The 18,638-nt window shown below is 45.5% G+C and overlaps 1 protein-coding gene across 1 annotated transcript; it reads right to left on the bottom strand.

The window, feature by feature from the left end:
• Positions 1-3,455: 3,455 nt before the first annotated feature.
• On the bottom strand, positions 3,456-14,714 carry exo1 (exonuclease 1; the record flags this gene model as incomplete). The annotated part of the gene is made up of 13 exons (XM_079230084.1): positions 3,456-3,607; positions 5,198-5,394; positions 6,352-6,441; positions 6,608-7,121; positions 7,770-7,953; positions 8,278-8,491; positions 8,958-9,060; positions 9,153-9,340; positions 9,635-9,847; positions 11,085-11,222; positions 13,290-13,413; positions 13,998-14,117; positions 14,554-14,714. The coding sequence occupies 13 exons, from the start codon at positions 14,712-14,714 to the stop codon at positions 3,499-3,501; spliced, it is 2,355 nt and encodes a 784-aa protein (XP_079086210.1). The 3' UTR covers positions 3,456-3,498.
• Between the last annotated feature and the right edge of the window lie 3,924 nt (positions 14,715-18,638).

The raw sequence follows: 18,638 nt of genomic DNA on the forward strand, positions 1-18,638 counted from the left end.
TTCATTGGAATACTGGAATACTGTCCCGAAGGTTTTATTCCCCAGTGAGTTTTTTGAATACATGGGACCTAAGTACTGCATGTTCCCATTTGAATTCACCACCTGCAGTCCTCCTAATAACCCTCTCATTCCATAATGAGCCACTCTCCTCTGTTCATTGCAAACATTGAAGTGGCATTTGAAAGATTAACTGAACTGTAAGTCGTAGTATTTGTCTTTTTACTGATCTAGGAGCTTGTTTACGTCGGTCCTTTAATGTCTACACTTATCATTGTTCATACTTGTGACGGACCAAGTTGTTCGTGAAAGAAAATGACAAAAACATCCGCGTGAGTCTTCAGCTGCTCTTAAAGCGCCACGTCCGGGACAGGAAACACGCGTGAGGCCGAGGAGCCTTGTGCAATAGATGGAGCCGGTTTGAAGAGGTGAAGCGTGTCTGGTATGTGGACTAGCTCAGGTATTCTGCCACAGTAACCCTCTCCCAGCCATCTTCTCGGAAATTCTCGTTGTCAAGTGATTACAAAATTGACTCAACGCCACAGCGACTTCCAAATGTCCATGACAAACATTTAGTGAAATCTGGGTGTAAACAGTAAAAAGTGAGTAAATGTAGTATTTAAACTAACAATGAGAACACAAAGCATACAGTAAACCTTAAATGACTCAAATGAATGAGACAATAGTTTGATTAAAAGAATAAACATTTATATAGATGCCTGTATGTATGCCTGCTTATATTTTGAGCCTTTCTTTTAAAAGCATATTCATTATTTCAAACTCAGCGTAAATGAACGTCATGAACACATGAATATAACACATTTACATGACTTTTACTAAACTTTGGGGATTTTATTTTTTTCAAGGACTTTTTCAGGCCTGGAAATAACCATTTTAAAACTCCATGACTCTTCCAGGTTTTCCATGAGCGTAAGAACCCTGCAGAAAGTAGTTTTTGAGGTCAAACCAAAAACATGTTAATGTTTCCAACTGGCAGAAGGTCTTACAACAAGCCACAGAGTTAAATGGTCCCGTACTTGTTTATCTCTTTTCTAGTCTTCTGACCACTCAAAGCGCTTTAACTACATGACATCATTCACCCATTCACACACTGATGGGAGGAGCTATGGTTTTTACATTTAGCAGTCCATCACCTGGAGGTCAGGGTGGCGGTGGGTATTTCAATCAGCTGATTCCAGTGTTTCATTTTCTACATTCCTCCCGTGTGCAGAAGGCTTTGAAACAACATTGAGACCTTCATGTTGGGAAAAGAATACAAAACGCATGATTTAACTGTTAATTGGATAAATAAATAAAACAAACAGTTTCATAAAATTCTATATTTCTTCTGACTTGTAAGTAGTTTAATGGTAAGTTCACACCAAAAGCGTTTAGTCATTTTTAAAGGCCCAAAGTGAGCGTAGCATTAGACGTTTCTTTGGGCCTTTAAAAAGTATAAAATACAACAATCTGAAAAGGGAGACACTCCTTCCTGGAGCTGCTACCTACTAACATGCAGAATGTGTCGAGGTCACAAGCACAACCGTCTTCCTTTGGCTCATCAAACCACACAGGCTGATCGACCCAGAGGCATTCAGGGTCCACCAGAGCCCAGAGGCATTCAGGGTCCACCAGAGCCCAGAGGCATTCAGGGTCCACCAGAGCCCAGAGGCATTCAGGCGTTCAGAGGCGTTCAGGGTCCACCAGAGCCCAGAGGCATTCAGGGTCCACCAGAGCCCAGAGGCATTCAGGCGTTCAGAGGCGTTCAGGGTCCACCAGAGCCCAGAGGCGTTCAGGGTCCACCAGAGCCCGTGCATGTGAGGGTGCTAGGGTGTGTGTGAGGGTGCTAGGGTGCTTGTGAGGGTGCTAGGGTGTGTGTGAGGGGGCTAGGGTGTGTGTGAGGGTCCCAGAGGCATTCAGGGTCCACCAGAGCCCAGAGGCGTTCAGGGTCCACCAGAGCCCGTGCATGTGAGGGTGCTAGGGTGTGTGTGAGGGTGCTAGGGCGCGTGTGAGGGTGCTAGGGCGCGTGTGAGGGTGCTAGGGTGCGTGTGAGGGTGCTAGGGTGTGTGTGAGGGTGCTAGGGTGCGTGTGAGGGTGCTAGGGTGTGTGTGAGGGTGCTAGGGCGCTAGTGAGGGTGCTAGGGTGCATGTGAGGGTGCTAGGGTGCATGTGAGGGTGCTAGGGTGCGTGTGAGGGTGCTAGGGTGCGTGTGAGGGTGCTAGGGTGCGTGTGAGGGTGCTTGTGAGGGTGCGTGTGAGGGTGCTAGGGTGCGTGTGAGGGTGCTAGGGTGCTTGTGAGGGTGCTAGGGTGCGTGTGAGGGTGCTAGGGTGCGTGTGAGGGTGCTTGTGAGGGTGCGTGTGAGGGTGCTAGGGTGCGTGTGAGGGTGCTGGGGAGCTTGTGAGGGTGCTAGGGTGCATGTGAGGGAGCTAGGGCGCGTGTGAGGGTGCTAGTGAGGGTGCTAGGGTGCGTGTGAGGGTGCTAGGGTGCGTGTGAGGGTGCTAGGGTGCATGTGAGGGTGCTAGGGTGTGTGTGAGGGAGCTAGGGTGCGTGTGAGGGAGCTAGGGTGCGTGTGAGGGTGCTAGGGCGCGTGTGAGGGTGCTAGGGCGCGTGTGAGGGTGGTAGTGAGGGTGCTAGGGTGCGTGTGAGGGTGGTAGTGAGGATGCTAGGGTGCGTGTGAGGGTGCTAGGGTGCTTGTGAGGGTGCTAGGGTGTGTGTGAGGGTGCTAGGGTGTGTGTGAGGGTGAGGGTGCTAGGGCGCTTGTGAGGGTGCTAGGGCGCTTGTGAGGGTGCTAGGGTGCGTGTGAGGGTGCTAGGGCGCGTGTGAGGGTGCTAGGGCGCGTGTGAGGATGCTAGGGTGCGTGTGAGGGTGCTAGGGTGCGTGTGAGGGTGCTAGGGTGTGTGTGTGAGGGTGAGGGTGCTAGGGCGCTTGTGAGGGTGCTAGGGTGCTAGGGTGTGTGAGGGTGAGGGTGCTAGGGCGCTTGTGAGGGTGCTAGGGTGCTAGGGTGTGTGAGGGTGAGGGTGCTAGGGCGCTTGTGAGGGTGCTAGGGTGCTAGGGTGTGTGAGGGTGAGGGTGCTAGGGCGCTTGTGAGGGTGCTAGGGCGCTTGCTTGTGAGGGTGCTAGGGTGCTCCACAGACGGGTCAAGATGCTGGACGCCGATCCGGAGACACAGGAAGTCCGTGTCATCGCCTCATTCCTCCGCCGGCATGTGGGTGTTTTTTCTTTCTTTCAGTAAACACTCAAGTATTCATTGTGCATTTTTACTAGGTGACACATTCTTTGGCTGCTGTTGACAGACCATGAGGAGATGTGATGCAACGGCATCTTATCACTGAAGGCGATCGAGGAAACTCAACAACACAAGACACATTTACATTAGAGGACAGTTGCTTTATTTCAAAACTGTACATTAAGAAAAACAAGTTAATGAGATCATTGACATACGTGGTATGTTTAAAAGCTTCTCACACACAGCGCTCCGCTCTGTGGATGAACTGGAAGCCTCTCAGCAGCTGGTGATCAGCTCCATGCCCGTCGGAGGAGAGCTGGCCGGCAGGTTGTCCGTGACGGGAGACATGGGCTCCTTCTTACACGCAGCCATCTTCTGGGAGTCTCTGAAAAACACAAGTGGGTTTGAGAGCCGCTGCGTTGAAGCGACCACTGATGAACGCGACCGGCCTCCCAGCCGTGACGTCACCACGACAGGCCGTTCACACCACTCCGCATTATCTAAGCGGGAGTTAGTCGGAGGCTTAAAACGTTTCCTCTGTCCTTATCGCTGCCGGGAGACAACGGGATGGTCGCGTGTGCACGAGTGAGCGTCTGTCCACGGATAACCTGCTGCTCAACACGGCATCACATCCTGGATGCTCGCACCGTTGTAGGTATACGATGAAACATGCCGCCATGAGATGCAAAATGGGGCGGAACAGATTACACAAATGATTGGGAGCTTTGAGTGTTTAATTATAGCCAATTATATTATGTCGATGTGGCTGACTGTTGATGGAACTAACAACACACACACACACACACACACACACACACACACACACACACACACACACACACACACACACACACACACACACACACGTAAATATTTATCCGTCACTTTCCTCACTCCACATCTTATGTGTCATGTTGGAATGTTTCTGCTGTTGCTTGCAGGTGAAGGCAAGTCTTCTAACAAAATTACTTTAAAGCACCGGGAAAAAAAAATCAATACTGGGCAGGACGGCATAATTCAATCCAGCTTGGTGAGTGCATTTAGCCGTTTTCGTCAGCTTGTATGATTATTGTCTCTACTTGTGCGTGGTCCCTTGTGTGCGTATACAAACAAATGACTTCATAATATCTTCAGAGTTCAGACAATCGGTGACTGAACAACGTGCAGAGCCTTCACACGGCGTACGAGTCGCGATGACGTCATCGTCAGGTGGGCGCACCTGACGATGACGATCACTTTACCGAGTGAAACTTTCGAGTTTTGATTATAGTTTTATTGTTGTAAGTTTGTTTTATTATAGTATAATAGTTTACCAAAGCTGCGTGGGTAAAATGCTGCCTCAGTACCCAGCAGGACGACTGTGTTCGTTCTACACTACACTACACTACACCTGCACTACACTACACCTGCACTACACTACACTACACCTGCACTGCACTACACTACACCTGCACTACACCTGCACTACACCTGCACTACACCTGCACTGCACTGCACTGCACTACACTACACTACACCTGCACTACACCTGCACTGCACTGCACTGCACTGCACTGCACTACACTACACTACACTACACCTGCAGTGTACAGCCCTCGTCACCCTTTTGTAGTCAAGCTGTTATTCTGTAACATTGGCACTTGTACAACCCCAAATACTGTTTATGTAAAAATATTTGTGTCATTCCTGTGTGCGGGCAGTCGGCCAGGAAGAAACATTGTTATCAATGCGGGTGAAGGGTGAGGCGACTCTTCCTACATCCGCATTGATAACTTTTACAACATTCCTTTACGACATTAAGACTGTTGGATGCCTCGACCCTTCATTGAAACATCCACGGTATGCAAGCAGATGCTTTATGATGTTTACCCAGAAACATGCCTTTAAGACCAGATTCTCAGAATCACGTAACGCAAGCAATTATATTATTAAAACGTTCTATTTCTTGACAGTAACTCGAGTGTTTCTCTTTTACTTTTTGAAGCTGAAATTCTTCCAGAGGCTGCTGATGGTGGCCTGGACTCCAGGGTTGTTTTCATTGTTGGAGGAAGAGCTTTTCTTCCCAGAAGCCCCAGACTTCCTCCTCAGCCCGCTGGCCCTGGCGGGGCCCAGCGCTCGCCCCGGCGCTGCTGCACCCCGGCTGCTGGATGTTGGCTTCGACAGACCCGAAACCTGGAGGGAGAAAGACGACGACGAGACGAGCTCAAACACAGTGGAGACACAAGGTTGCACTGCAACGACAAATTACTATCATTTCAAAACTGTGAATTAATAAACAAGGAGATGAGAAATGAATACACAAGCCTGGTCGCCAAGAGAGAGAGTTCAGTCTTTATGCTAAGCTAGGCTAACCACATACTGTACTTAACACGCAGACATGAGGTTGACATGTGCTCTCCTGTTGCATTAGTGAGAAGACGACACGGCTCGACAATCACACAACATGAAAATGTGTTTAGCTCGACTGAATTATATTGAGAAATGACGTGTCAGGAGAACTTTTTCTGTCACGCCCCACTTTGGAGGAAGAAAAATTGCTCACGCCCCACCGCCCCAACAAAAGTGTAACAAAATGGTCCGTGCTGAATTTTTGTTGAAATAATTTTTTGTGACGCCTCCATTCGTGCTTTTTTTAAATAATAGAATAAAGAAAATGTAAATCACTTTCAAGTAAACCAGATGTTAGAACAACGCAAATAAAGTTCTGTCTGTGCAAAAGATAATTAATATTTGGCAAAACAATTACCTATTGTGGTAAATAACGTGTTTTGCACTGAATATAAGATCATAACAATAACATTCAACTTGTGCCAAACAAAACAAAATAAGTGCAGATATGTGTGAGGATGGGTGAAATGCAGAGAGTAATTTCCCCACTCTGAGATTAATAAAGGATTATAATATATATATATATATATATATATATATATATATATATATATATATATATATATATATATATATAAAAAGAAAAAAAGACGATTGCGATCGGTTAAAGATTCACGAACGAGCACCTGAAGGCTGTGGAGAAGAGTCTGGCTGTGAGACACTACATGACGGTTAAAACTTTGCTGGTGAAGAAAAGGAGTTGGATGGTAATATTAGTTTATTTGCTCATTACAAACCCACCTTTGCTCTCAAAATGCCAGGTTTCTGATCTGCTTCTGTCGAGTGTGTGGGACTCTCCTCCGGCTCACAACCTTTGCTTGAATTAATTTCCTGAGGAAGTGAAAGAAAGACATCAGACCACAACGCTACCGAGATAGCATTCTGCACACCAACTCTTGAATCATGAAACTATGATGAGGATGAATGTGTGAAGGCTGACCCAACCACAAGGGATGTAACACATGTATAGAGGCAGTGGAGATTAGTATGAACGCACCGTGGCAGCATCCTCCTGGGAGGAGGCGGGGAAGCTGGAGGCGAGGACTTCCTCTGTGAGGCAGGAAGTGACGCACGGCTGGGACTGGGAGAAGTAGGCGCTGTCCTGGGAGGGAGGTGAATCTTGGAGGTCAGGGTTTCCATCAGAGGAGGACTGGTGTGTGGGTGACGCGTCTCCAGAGGGTACGGGGGTCTTTGTGGACGAGGAAATGCTTTCCTTCTTGTACTGAAACTGCTGCAGGGCGCACAGGGCTGAAGTGGACTTCGCCGTTCTCAATTGTTCCGTCGTGGAGGAGCCGCCGGACCACTGAAACAACCCGCGGCCCCGGCTGGCTGCACCGGGCGATGCGGTGCTGGGGGACGCGGTGCTGGGGGACGCGGGCGGGCTGGGGGTGTCCACAGAGGGGATATCGGGCCCGTCACTGTCCGGGGTGGGACTCCCGGCTCTGGGCTCTTCCTCCTGAGCGGACGCCTCGGTGCTCAGACCGGCTGCTGAGCTGGAACTACTGAAGAATCTGCATGTGGAAATAAACACAACCGCATCAGGATAACATGCAGGGTTCATACACATTCTGACCATTGGCTCCATGACTTTAAACTAAATGTCCATGAGCAAACATTTAGTGAACTCTGGGTGTAAACAGTAAAAAGTGAGTAAACGTAGTATTTAAACTAACAATGAGAACACAAAGCATACAGTAAACCTTAAATGACACAAATGAATGAGACAATAGTTTGATTAAAAGAATAAACATTTATATAGATGCCTGTATGTATGCCTGCTTATATTTTGAGTCTTTCTTTTAAAAGCATATTCATTATTTCAAACTCAGCGTAAATGAACGTCATGAATACATGAATATAACACATTTACATGACTTTTACTAAACTTTGGGGATTTTATTTTTCCAGGCCTAGACTTTTCCAGTTTTTCCATGACCGTAAGCTTCCATGAGACACTAGGAACAGAAAACAAGTCCAACATCTCTAATAGTTTAGTTCTGTGTGGGTCGAGATCTCACAGCGTTAGAAACTACCTTCACCTTCACTCATAAACTGAACCAGTTCATGCCTGTGTTGCTCCATGGTGACCATGCGCCTCCTGATCAGTAACAGTGAGTCCGATGGGAAGCGGGTCATGGGATGTGGTGGCGTTTCCTCACCTGCTGCATGTGGTGACGTCCTCCTCCGCTTCCTGGTTCCTCCTCTGCAGCAGCGTGGCGAAGCGGTTGCGCGGCCGAGGCGGACTGGTGAGCGTGGGCCGGTCTGGACGCTGGTCTGCTCTGGACCGCTTGAGAGTGCAGGACAGGTACTGCTGGAGCACATCCTGGTCGGATACACTGGAGTCTACGGGAGGAAAAACAGTCCATATAATAAGCCATCAACAGCAACTCCGTTTCCTAAAGATAATTATATTTCATAAAAGGAGGACCGGGTCAATCTGTAGCAAACTAAACAGCAATACACTGAACATTGGGTTCATGAGGGAATTAGGAAGCAATAGTATTTATTCAATACATTTTTAATTTAATTTCAATAATTTTTAGAATATTATGTGTACCAACACATACAACTGAACAATTGACAAAGAATGTGACCGTCTGAAAATATATGTTGTTATGTTGTTGAAAACTTAATGAAAAGAAGACAAAAAGCCAGCAGCAGTCTCACCTTCTCGTGGTCTCTTCACCGGCAGCTCTCTGGAGGACAGCCTCAGGCCGGCCAGGCTGACGACTCTCTCCTGCCCCCTGGTGGAGGGAGGCCGGTCCGGGGCGGCAGCAGACCGGGGCGGGGCGCCTGCTGCTGGCTTCAGGCCTCCAGTCCAGATACTGGGCCCAGTGGGGGCGGAGGACTGGTTCCAGCTGCGACTGCGGGCTTTTGAAAGCTAAAAACACACACAAAAAAAAAAAAAAAGTTTTTCAAAATTAAATATCACACTGATGCTGCGTTCACACCAAACGTGTCGCGAATATTCGCGACACGTTTGGTGTGAACGCAGCATCAGTGTGATATTTAATTTAGAAAAACCTCACACCTGAAAGGGGGCGTGGCTTATCTCCGTAAAAACAGTTACCGTTTCCTTCATCCACCATGGAAATAACCACTAGTTCTGCTTTATACTTGTTGTGTAAACTCCACATACGTGGGAACATCAAACTCCATGGTGTCTGGGTTCATAATATTATCCATAGTCCCACAACAGCGTGCATTGACTTTGCATTGACTTCGCATTGACTTCGCATTGACTTCGCATGTAAACTACACGCGCGTCAAATTCGCAACGCGTTTGGTGTGAACGCAGCATTAGTGAACGGCGACCTGATTATAAAAACTGTACCGTGATCCGATACCTGTGCAACGGGTTTGTCTGGGCTGAAGTCATCGATCCTCTCCATGGTGTTGATGTCAAGGTTTCCCAAGGCCATCTGCAAGCCTTTGTCATCTCCTACGTTACTGGATTCAGTGTCATCAAGGATACGATACTTTGCAAGGGATGGAGAGGAACTTACAAGTTAGGAAACAGAGGATGGGTAATAAGAGGATACAGTCCAGCGTAGCTGAGGGATGCCGGGTCGAGGTGCTCTGGGTACGGGTTGAGAGGTACGACCTTCCTCCTGACGGGGTCAAACACCAGCTGGTAGAGGAAGGTGTTATTAGCTCTGATGAATCCCTCGATGTACGGCTCAGGGATGACCAGATTCATCTTCAGATACTGGCCCATCTTTCTGATCACCTGACGGGGCAACAAAAGCTAAATATTACATTTTCTCAATGGACTCTGGTGTTCACAAAGACAGTACTTGATGTCAGTATACACTCATTTAGTTTATGAATTCAACTTTGTGATATAGTCTCACTCTACATCTGTTGGACCTTAGAAATGGTGATACTACTGTTTCCACAAGCTGATCTGTGAGACGCTGGAGGGGTTTTGCTTTTGTTTTCTATGCTGTATCTTAAAAGTGAGGTACATCTGGAATCACAACTTCAAATACTTTAACTTCCTTGTCTCCCCATGCGGTCTCACCTTGAGGATGTCGGGGTCGCTGGCCAGCCGCAGCAGCTTGCAGGCCTTGCCGAGGCCGATGCCGTGCAGGGAGGCCAGGTAGTCGCAGCCGGAGAGGATGCACATGTGGCGAAACTTCTCCTCCGTGAAGACGTTCCCCAGAGAGCGACAGCGGCCCATGTTGCTTTGGTCGATCTCCAGGCCGTTGCCCTGCTTGTCCATTTTGAGGATCACCTGCATGGTTGTGAAAGACGACTAGACGTTGGTGGCAATGAGAGCAGGGCGGGTACGACATGAGGCCACTTCTTCATGTTTACGGTACGTTTGCTCCGTCACGTCTCTCCCTCACTGGCCAGGAGAAAGAATCGTTCTCCGCCCATGCAAACTTTTATCTGGTTAGAATGCTGATAACCAATCATGTTTCCCTTCTCCGTAGATCCCTCAGGGCCCTGCTCTCCAAAGGCAGCTCAACCACTTCAGGCTAACAAGCTGATATCAGGCTGCATGCATCCTCGTCTCATTCCCATCCTGCTAATTTATTGTGAAATAAAAAAGGCACAATTAATGGAGAGTTGGCGGAGAGCTGGTTTCATGAGGTAATGAACTGAGAACAGTTAATAAATCTAATTTTATACTCCTGCATTGTTAGTGTTGTCCTTTTGTTCCACATTGTGCTCCACAATATTTCCACATGTTACCTTTGATGTCTGGTGAGGTTTTCCCTACATACTAGCCAGTGATCATCATAAGCCTGTTTGAAAATATAACCTTTCTAACGTCTCTTAGCAGCTTTGATTTGTACAAACAACTAACTTTCAGTAAATTGAGCTAAATAATAAATGCCTATTTAAATGTCATATGTTCTGTCTTTTTTCCACATTTGTAACCTTGCAGTTGGGTCGAGTCGTTTCTCAAACTACAATCTGTTTGGTTCTTTTTGGTTTACAAACCTGCATTAACTCATATTTTATTAAGTTACATTTGATTTAGCTTAACAAATATGGGTATAGGTTTCATTGTGAAAATGTATTTCTGATCATTACAAGGAATGTTCTCTTCTGATATCATTTATTAAACTATTTCATGGATGAGTTTCACAGTAAAGCATCTGGATCATGGTCCAGCTGGCAATAAGGGTTAGTAAATATTAGTATATACATACATATATATATGTATATATATATATATATATATATATATACATATATATATGTATATATATATATATATATATATATATACATATATATATGTATATATATATATATACATATATATATATATATATATATATATACATATATATATGTATATATATATATATATATATATATATATATATATATATATATATACATATACATATACATATATATATATATATATATATATACACACATACATACATACATACATACCTGGATTATATATCTATCCAATACAATATCTCCCTGGATCTAGTGCCCTGTACCGTTTTGCAGCCGAACGCCAGCAGGTCAGAGTCTTCTGTGATGACGGCTTGGGCCAAACCAGATTTAGTGAGGTACGCCAACTGAGCGTCGGCTTCATATGGAGCCACAACGCAGTCCACACCTCTCGCCCTGGCGACCTTTAGAAACACACAAAACATTTTATACACAACTACACAAACATGCAACGTCGGTGATGTAACCACTGAGAGTAAAATACAGTTTCAGAGAAACAAAGAACGCTCTGTGGGTCTAAATGGACACATTAAATAATGTCATAGCCTTTCTGATGTCGGCATGCAACCCGGAAGAGAAACTGGAGACGACCTCTACTGGTCTGGACCAGCACCTGGTCACTGGTCTGGTCCAGCACCTGGTTACTGGTCCAGCACCTGGTCGCTGGTCTGGTTCAGCACCTGGTTACTGGTCTGGTCCAGCACCTGGTTACTGGTCTGGACCAGCACCTGGTTACTGGTCTGGACCAGCACCTGGTTACTGGTCCAGCACCTGGTCACTGGTCTGGACCAACACCTGGTTACTGGTCTGGACCAGCACCTGGTCACTGGTCTGGATCAACACCTGGTCACTGGTCTGGACCAGCACCTGGTTACTGGACTGGACCAGCACCTGGTTACTGGTCCAGCACCTGGTCACTGGTGTGGACCAGCACCTGGTCATTGGTCTGGACCAGCACCTGGTCATTGGTCTGGACCAGCACCTGGTCACTGGTGTGGACCAGCACCTGGTCATTGGTCTGGACCAGCACCTGGTTACTGGTCTGGTCCAGCACCTGGTTACTGGTCTGGACCAGCACTTGGTTACTGGTCTGGTCCAGCACCTGGTTACTGGTCTGGACCAGCACCTGGTTACTGGTCCAGCACCTGGTCACTGGTCTGGTCCAGCACCTGGTCACTGGTCTGGACCAGCACCTGGTCACTGGTGTGGACCAGCACCTGGTCACTGGTCTGGATCAGCACCTGGTCACTGGTCTGGACCAGCACCTGGTTACTGGACTGGACCAGCACCTGGTTACTGGTCCAGCACCTGGTCACTGGCGTGGACCAGCACCTGGTCATTGGTCTGGACCAGCACCTGGTCATTGGTCTGGACCAGCACCTGGTCACTGGTGTGGACCAGCACCTGGTCATTGGTCTGGACCAGCACCTGGTCACTGGTCTGGATCAGCACTTGGTCACTGGTCTGGATCAACACCTGGTCACTGGTGTGGACCAGCACCTGGTTACTGGTCTGGACCAGCACCTGGTTACTGGTCTGGACCAGCACCTGGTTACTGGTCCAGCACCTGGTCACTGGTGTGGACCAGCACCTGGTCACTGGTCTGGACCAGCACCTGGTCACTGGTGTGGACCAGCACCTGGTTACTGGTGTGGACCAGCACCTGGTCACTGGTCTGGACCAGCACCTGTTCACTGGTCTGGACCAGCACCTGGTCACTGGTCTGGACCAGCATCTGGTTTAAAAGCCCTCTGTTTCAGTCACAGTAATCTCTGTTTGGTCATCAAGACTCCGTTTGTGCCCCTGCAATTTTCTACATTCTTTTTCGGAAAAAAATTGATTTCCAAACAGGGCGTCCAGATGAATCCCTGTTTGTCATTTTAATAACAGGCTGTATAAAAAGCGCTCACAAGGCGCTGGTTGCTTTCCAAGCCCCGGCGATACAGGACTGGATCGATGTGGAAACGACATCTACGTTATGGAAAGGATCACCTTTTCCCTTCGCCTTCAGAGAAACACGTTTATTCAACTCTGGGACAACTGGGTGAGATACGTAAAACCCTGAGGAACAGATTTTATGGAACAATGAATGAATGACCGTGTAACGGAGCTGTAGTCGAGTAAGCCATGTTGACCTCAACCAATCTCAAATCTCCCTCTCCGTCTGATGTGTTGGGTTTACCCAACTTTTTAAAAAAAAACTGTGGATGCCATATATGCTGGTATGAATGTAGCTCATTTGTAAGCTAAGGTCCAAAAAATATATTAAAAAATGACAGCAAAAAGACTGTTTGTTGAGTTGACAGCCATGCTGTTGCTCTGCTCTGTAAAATGATGCAGCTTAAACAATTTAAATAAGTGCTGTCATTTGAATGCGAGTGGACTCTTCTAGACTAATGACTCTCAGGTGGCAGCCCTGCAGTAAAGGCATAAAATAAAATATATATATATAACCTATATTAAGTCCTCACCTTGATGAGGTTGTGGGCCATGGGCGGGGTGATGTTAACACAGCGGGTGAAACAGTCTCTGGCCTCAGACAGCTTGCCTTCACGTAGGAGCTGTCGACCTTTCTGAAGGTTGCCTTCTCTGCGCCTGAAAAGTACACGAGCGACAGAGTGAATAAACGGAGCTCACATTCGTCTGCGGCGGGGTCGTCTGGCCTCGCCCGTCGACAGGTCGGGACATTCCGCTCTGCAGCTTCACGCCTAACAATGTTGCTCTGTTGTCGTTTAGGAATGCGGTCCTTCCAATAGGCCACGCTTTGTCTGAGCGCGCTCGTTTCAGGTATGAGAAAAAACACTGGATACCGCGTGTCATCACATCTCCTCAGACCAGCGTGCAGCTGCAGTGTCGGTTATGGTTTCTTGCTTCATACAAGACTCTCTGTGGGTTTGTTTCTGTGAGAGTGATCTGCTATATCGGTTTTCCCAGCTTTGGCTTCAGTGTTCATTAGTTCAAGCGGATGGCGGCCAGTTGCATTTATTATGTCACAGATTACAGATTGTGGATAGTTAGCCGTTAGCTCCAGCTAACTGGTCCCGTCATGCGCTTTCTATGGTGCACAGTACTGGAAGGTAAAGCTTCAGTATGAGAGAGGTGCAGATAGATGTGAGGTCGTAGATGGTGCTGTCCATGTCGTGAATCTATAATCATGCACAATAAAAGAAGATACTCACTCTCTGCGAGTCTTCTCCACTTCTTTTTTTGAAGGCAGATTGCGTCCATCAAACACCAGAATTGGTTTGACACCGAAGGCCAACAGCATTTCCACAAACTTCATGCAGTACCACACATACCTAGGGTAGAATAGATAAATAAATGCTACATCAGTTCTGGACACGCAACCGTCATGTTAGTGTCATTGACACAACAGATACATCGTTGTAAACATTTTATTTGTTGCTGTATTTGATCAGGAAAGGATAAACAGATCCCTGGTTTCAGTCAGCTGATTGGTTGAAAGATGCATGGCCGTGCTGGTTGGGTCATTTAGTTTGACCTGCTTACTGCGTTCACGGTGCTCATCATGCCTGTATCGTACGTTAAGAGCTTGCTTCCAAATTATATTTTGGTGCTGAAGAAAGGTGTTTAGTAAATGTCTGAAAATAAGAACATGGGCTATGAGTGTCATTGTAACAAGACATAGACCAAACCCGACGAACAATTACTAAACATGAACATATTTCGGAGCACATTTTCTTTTACAATCAGCTAGAATAATAACATGCTTACTGGTCCGTTGGTTCTCCTTTGGCGAGCTTCTCTGCACATGCAAAGGCTCCTTTATGCAGCCAGCAGTACGTGTCCACAGCCACGGTCTGGCCTTTGTATTTCTTCACGTTGATGGGCTCTCCGGCATCTTTGATGAACTGCAGCAGTCCAGAGATTCCCATTTTTCAGCTGCCGGTTTGAGCCACGCTGATTCTGCAGCTGGAAAAGATGCAGGAGAATACGGATAAACACACACGCTCACACTTTCAGTGAGGAAAGGTATATACACATATATATATATATATATATATATATATATACACATATATATATATATATATATATATATATATATATATATATATATATATATATCCACAACAACACCTGCAACAGGAGCTCCATTTCCACACATGCTAAGAACGATGACACTGGAGATCGGTTGTTTTTTCATGCTTTCCAAACTGTCCATTACAAACATTTAGTGAAATCTGGGTGTAAACAGTAAAAAGTGAGTAAATGTAATATTTAAACTAACAATGAGAATACAAAGCATACAGTAAACCTTAAATGACACAAATGAATGAGACAATAGTTTGATTAAAAGAATACACATTTATATAGATGCCTGTATGTATGCCTGCTTATATTTTGAGTCTTTCTTTTAAAAGCATATTCATGATTTCAAACTCAGCGTAAATGAACGTCATGAACACATGAATATAACACATTTACATGACTTTTACTAAACTTTGGGGATTCTATTTTTTTCAAGGACTTTTCCAGACTTCTCCAGGTTTTCCATGACCATACAAACCCTGTTCTTTGTCCACCAAAACACAACAGAGGGATAAATCTAGCCAACACCAAACACTGTACAATGGAAATGTCCGCTGAGTGAACACCTGTTAAAGGAAGAAATGGCCGCTGAATTTAGCACTAAAGCTAAAGAAAGATTACCATGGAATGATGTAATAGGACCTGTACATGCCTGTCAATAAGCAAGTCAACAATATGAAGTTCACATAGTCATCTCAACAGAGTAGTACAGACAGAACGCACCGGGTCAAAGGTCAAACAGGTGACATCATCGTGCTTGTAGCATAAACATACATTATGTACATTATCTGAATGGCGTCTCACAGTAACGCTCACTTAACGTTAACTGAAATAGGTGGACAGTTTCTTGGCTTCCATGGCGCTAACTGTGACTGACAGATGTCAAAGATGACGCACACCGACATAAACAGCACGCAAACGCGATATAATGACGAATGTCGAAGTGAAACTTACTTATCCGCTGATACTTTTATCTACACATACGAGCAGCTTGACAGCGAAGCAGTTGGAGCGAGTTTAGTTTTAGCGGCAAAAGAAGGGTTTCTGTATGAGCTGCTGCTATTGGTCAGATGGCCCGAAGGGGGCGGGTTTAACGGTAGGGAAGAGAGAAGCGCTCCATAACCTGACCGCGACAGCACGTTAACGGGTTTATATAGTTGGCGTTTAACGACCCTGTGCTTTGTTTCCTTTGCCTCAACTACCACACAATGCTGTCTGGCAGTCACCTGGTCTGATAGAGGTCACGTGACATACCCCTGCCCGCTGATGTGCCACACGTATAGCTAGTCTCCCCGCACACGCCTCTTGAAATGAGGCACGCCGGTGATCATTTCGAGTTCTCTCGATAGTAAATTGCTGGCGGAAGCCGCGGGGCTTCGGCTTCCGCCAGCAATTTACTATCGAGAGAACTCGAAATTAACTGACGAGACATGTAGGTATGAGGTACAGGGGTTAATTATTTATTATTATATTTAATTGTTTGGGGTTTTGTTTCTGGGGTAAAGAGTGAGTCTGCTGTCTGATCCATACTCCGGATCAGAAGGTGGCGGTAATGCACCAACAAGATGGATGCCAACCGCCGTTAAACTTCAAGAAGAAGAAGAAGAAGAAGAAGAAGAAGAAGAAGAAGAAATAACTGACGAGCCGACCCTTACTAGATACAGCTCAGAAAGGAGGGACATGCTGGGAGAAATGGAAAGACACGGGATGAAAGGAAGAGAGATAAGTAATATAATAGAGTTGGGGGTCTAGTAAGCTGAGAAGAAGGTGCTGGACAAACTTTTTGCGAGCAACAGGACTGATGGGGAAAGTGTAGTAGTTGGGAACCGGAAGATGGCAGTAATGCAACAAAAAGAAGGATGCGCGCTGCCGTTAAACACCACAGAAGAAGAAGAAAAACAAGAACAAGAAGAAGGAGGAGAAGGAGGAGCAGAAGAACAGCAACAACAAGAAAGCGCAGAAGAAGAAAAAGAAGAAGTAGGAGGAGCAGAAGAAGAAGAACAACAACAAGTAGGAGGAGCAGAAGGAGGAGCACAACAACAACAAGAAAGAGAACAAGAAGAAGAACAAGACGGGTTGACCCAGCTTGTACTGGGTCTCTGTGGAACGAAACGCCTCAGAGACACATGATCTGAAAGCTATAAACCCGAAGATTAATTTTAGATGCAGCTCAGCATACGTCTAACATAAAATAAGGATTTCATTGATTCATTAAAGTAGATTGTAAAGGTGTAAAAGGGCTTAAAACATTATGATAGAAGTATAAGTTGACAGTTCCATTCTCTTTTCTGTCACACAGATTTGGTGCTAAATTTAACAATTTTTGACTTCTTGACAATTATTAAAAAATGACCCCTCCAAAATATAACATTAAAAACACCTTGAGGATTCCCATAGAAAAAGCCATGATGTTATTTGGTTTCAATAACGTTTGACATTTAGAGATTTCGACAAGAATACAAATGTTTTGGGTGATATACCGAACACTTTACATGTCAGTATACCTCTGAAAGCTATACATCCTCTGAATGTCCTCAGTCTCTAGCTCGTGGTTGTACAGTTTCATGAGCCTAGAGATCACGAAAAAGTTATTTTTATACAGGGACATCAAGTTTCAAATGGAAGATAAAAAAAAATATGAGGACTAACTTCATCACAGATGCTTACAGTCATACCCAATTTATGCCATTCCAAGACCCAATGCAGGCATAATCGAACACATCATTTATAGAAGAGGCAAAAATAACACATTTATGCTGAATGCAAACACGTTCTTCACGTGTCAGTAAGGGTTGAATCAAGTGGACTCAACCTAAATATGAAAACACGTATTTTAGTTTAGGTTTAGGTTAGGGTTAGATTAGGTCAAAATGTAATACACAGCACTGTGCCATCAGTGTCTAATTTCATTTTTGAATTTATGCAAATTTGAAATATATTAAAAAAATATCTCACATACCCCCTGGACAGCCTTCACGTACCTCCATTTGAGAACCTCTGGAGTAGGGCATGTCTGGAAAGGGGAGACACATTTTCATTCACATCTAGAGGTGACAGGTCAGTGGACCCTCTGAAAATCTTCATGCCAGTTAGCATGACATGGTTGGTACTAATGGATTAGTTCGGTCATCTAGTTCCATTTGATACCGGATCTTCACTTATTCAGACTGGGTCTGTTACAAGAAGTTGAAGTAATTACTTCACGTGCTTGGCTTAGATTCATCCACTGCATCGGTGAGTGGAGGAACTCAAGCTGGAGGCTCAGCACTCCAGTCTTGCTGAGAGGGATACGGATCATATCCGGCTGCACAGTTGGGAGCCATGTGACATGTGTCTGTATTCATGAATCAACACACTAGCAGCACAAGCAGGTGCTTTAAAACTTAATGCAGTGCGTCAACATTTGGACTTGTCAGCAAAAGCACATGTGGAACTAATGGGATTAATGATGGCTGTATTCACTGGTACTGTGCATGGTCACAGGGCCCCTGCTAGTGTCTGAGGGTTGGTATAAGGGCGTTTACAATATCAGAATTTAACGACACAACTATTGTGAATAATTCACCATATTGATATTATACCGATAGTTCAATTAATCTTTAACTTTGTTTATTGTCTTATTTATGGCATTTTAAAAATGAAATCCAAGTAGAGGGGGTGGAGAGAAAGTGTGTAACTTCAATAGCGTGATTTAAGAGGCACTGGTTTATTTACATGATATAGTCGTGTGTGCATTGTTAACATCAATATTTCATTTTTTTTATATT

The sequence above is a fragment of the Taurulus bubalis genome, assembly GCF_910589615.1.
Source record: "Taurulus bubalis genome assembly, chromosome: 14".
In the NCBI taxonomy this organism is placed as follows: domain Eukaryota; kingdom Metazoa; phylum Chordata; class Actinopteri; order Perciformes; family Cottidae; genus Taurulus; species Taurulus bubalis.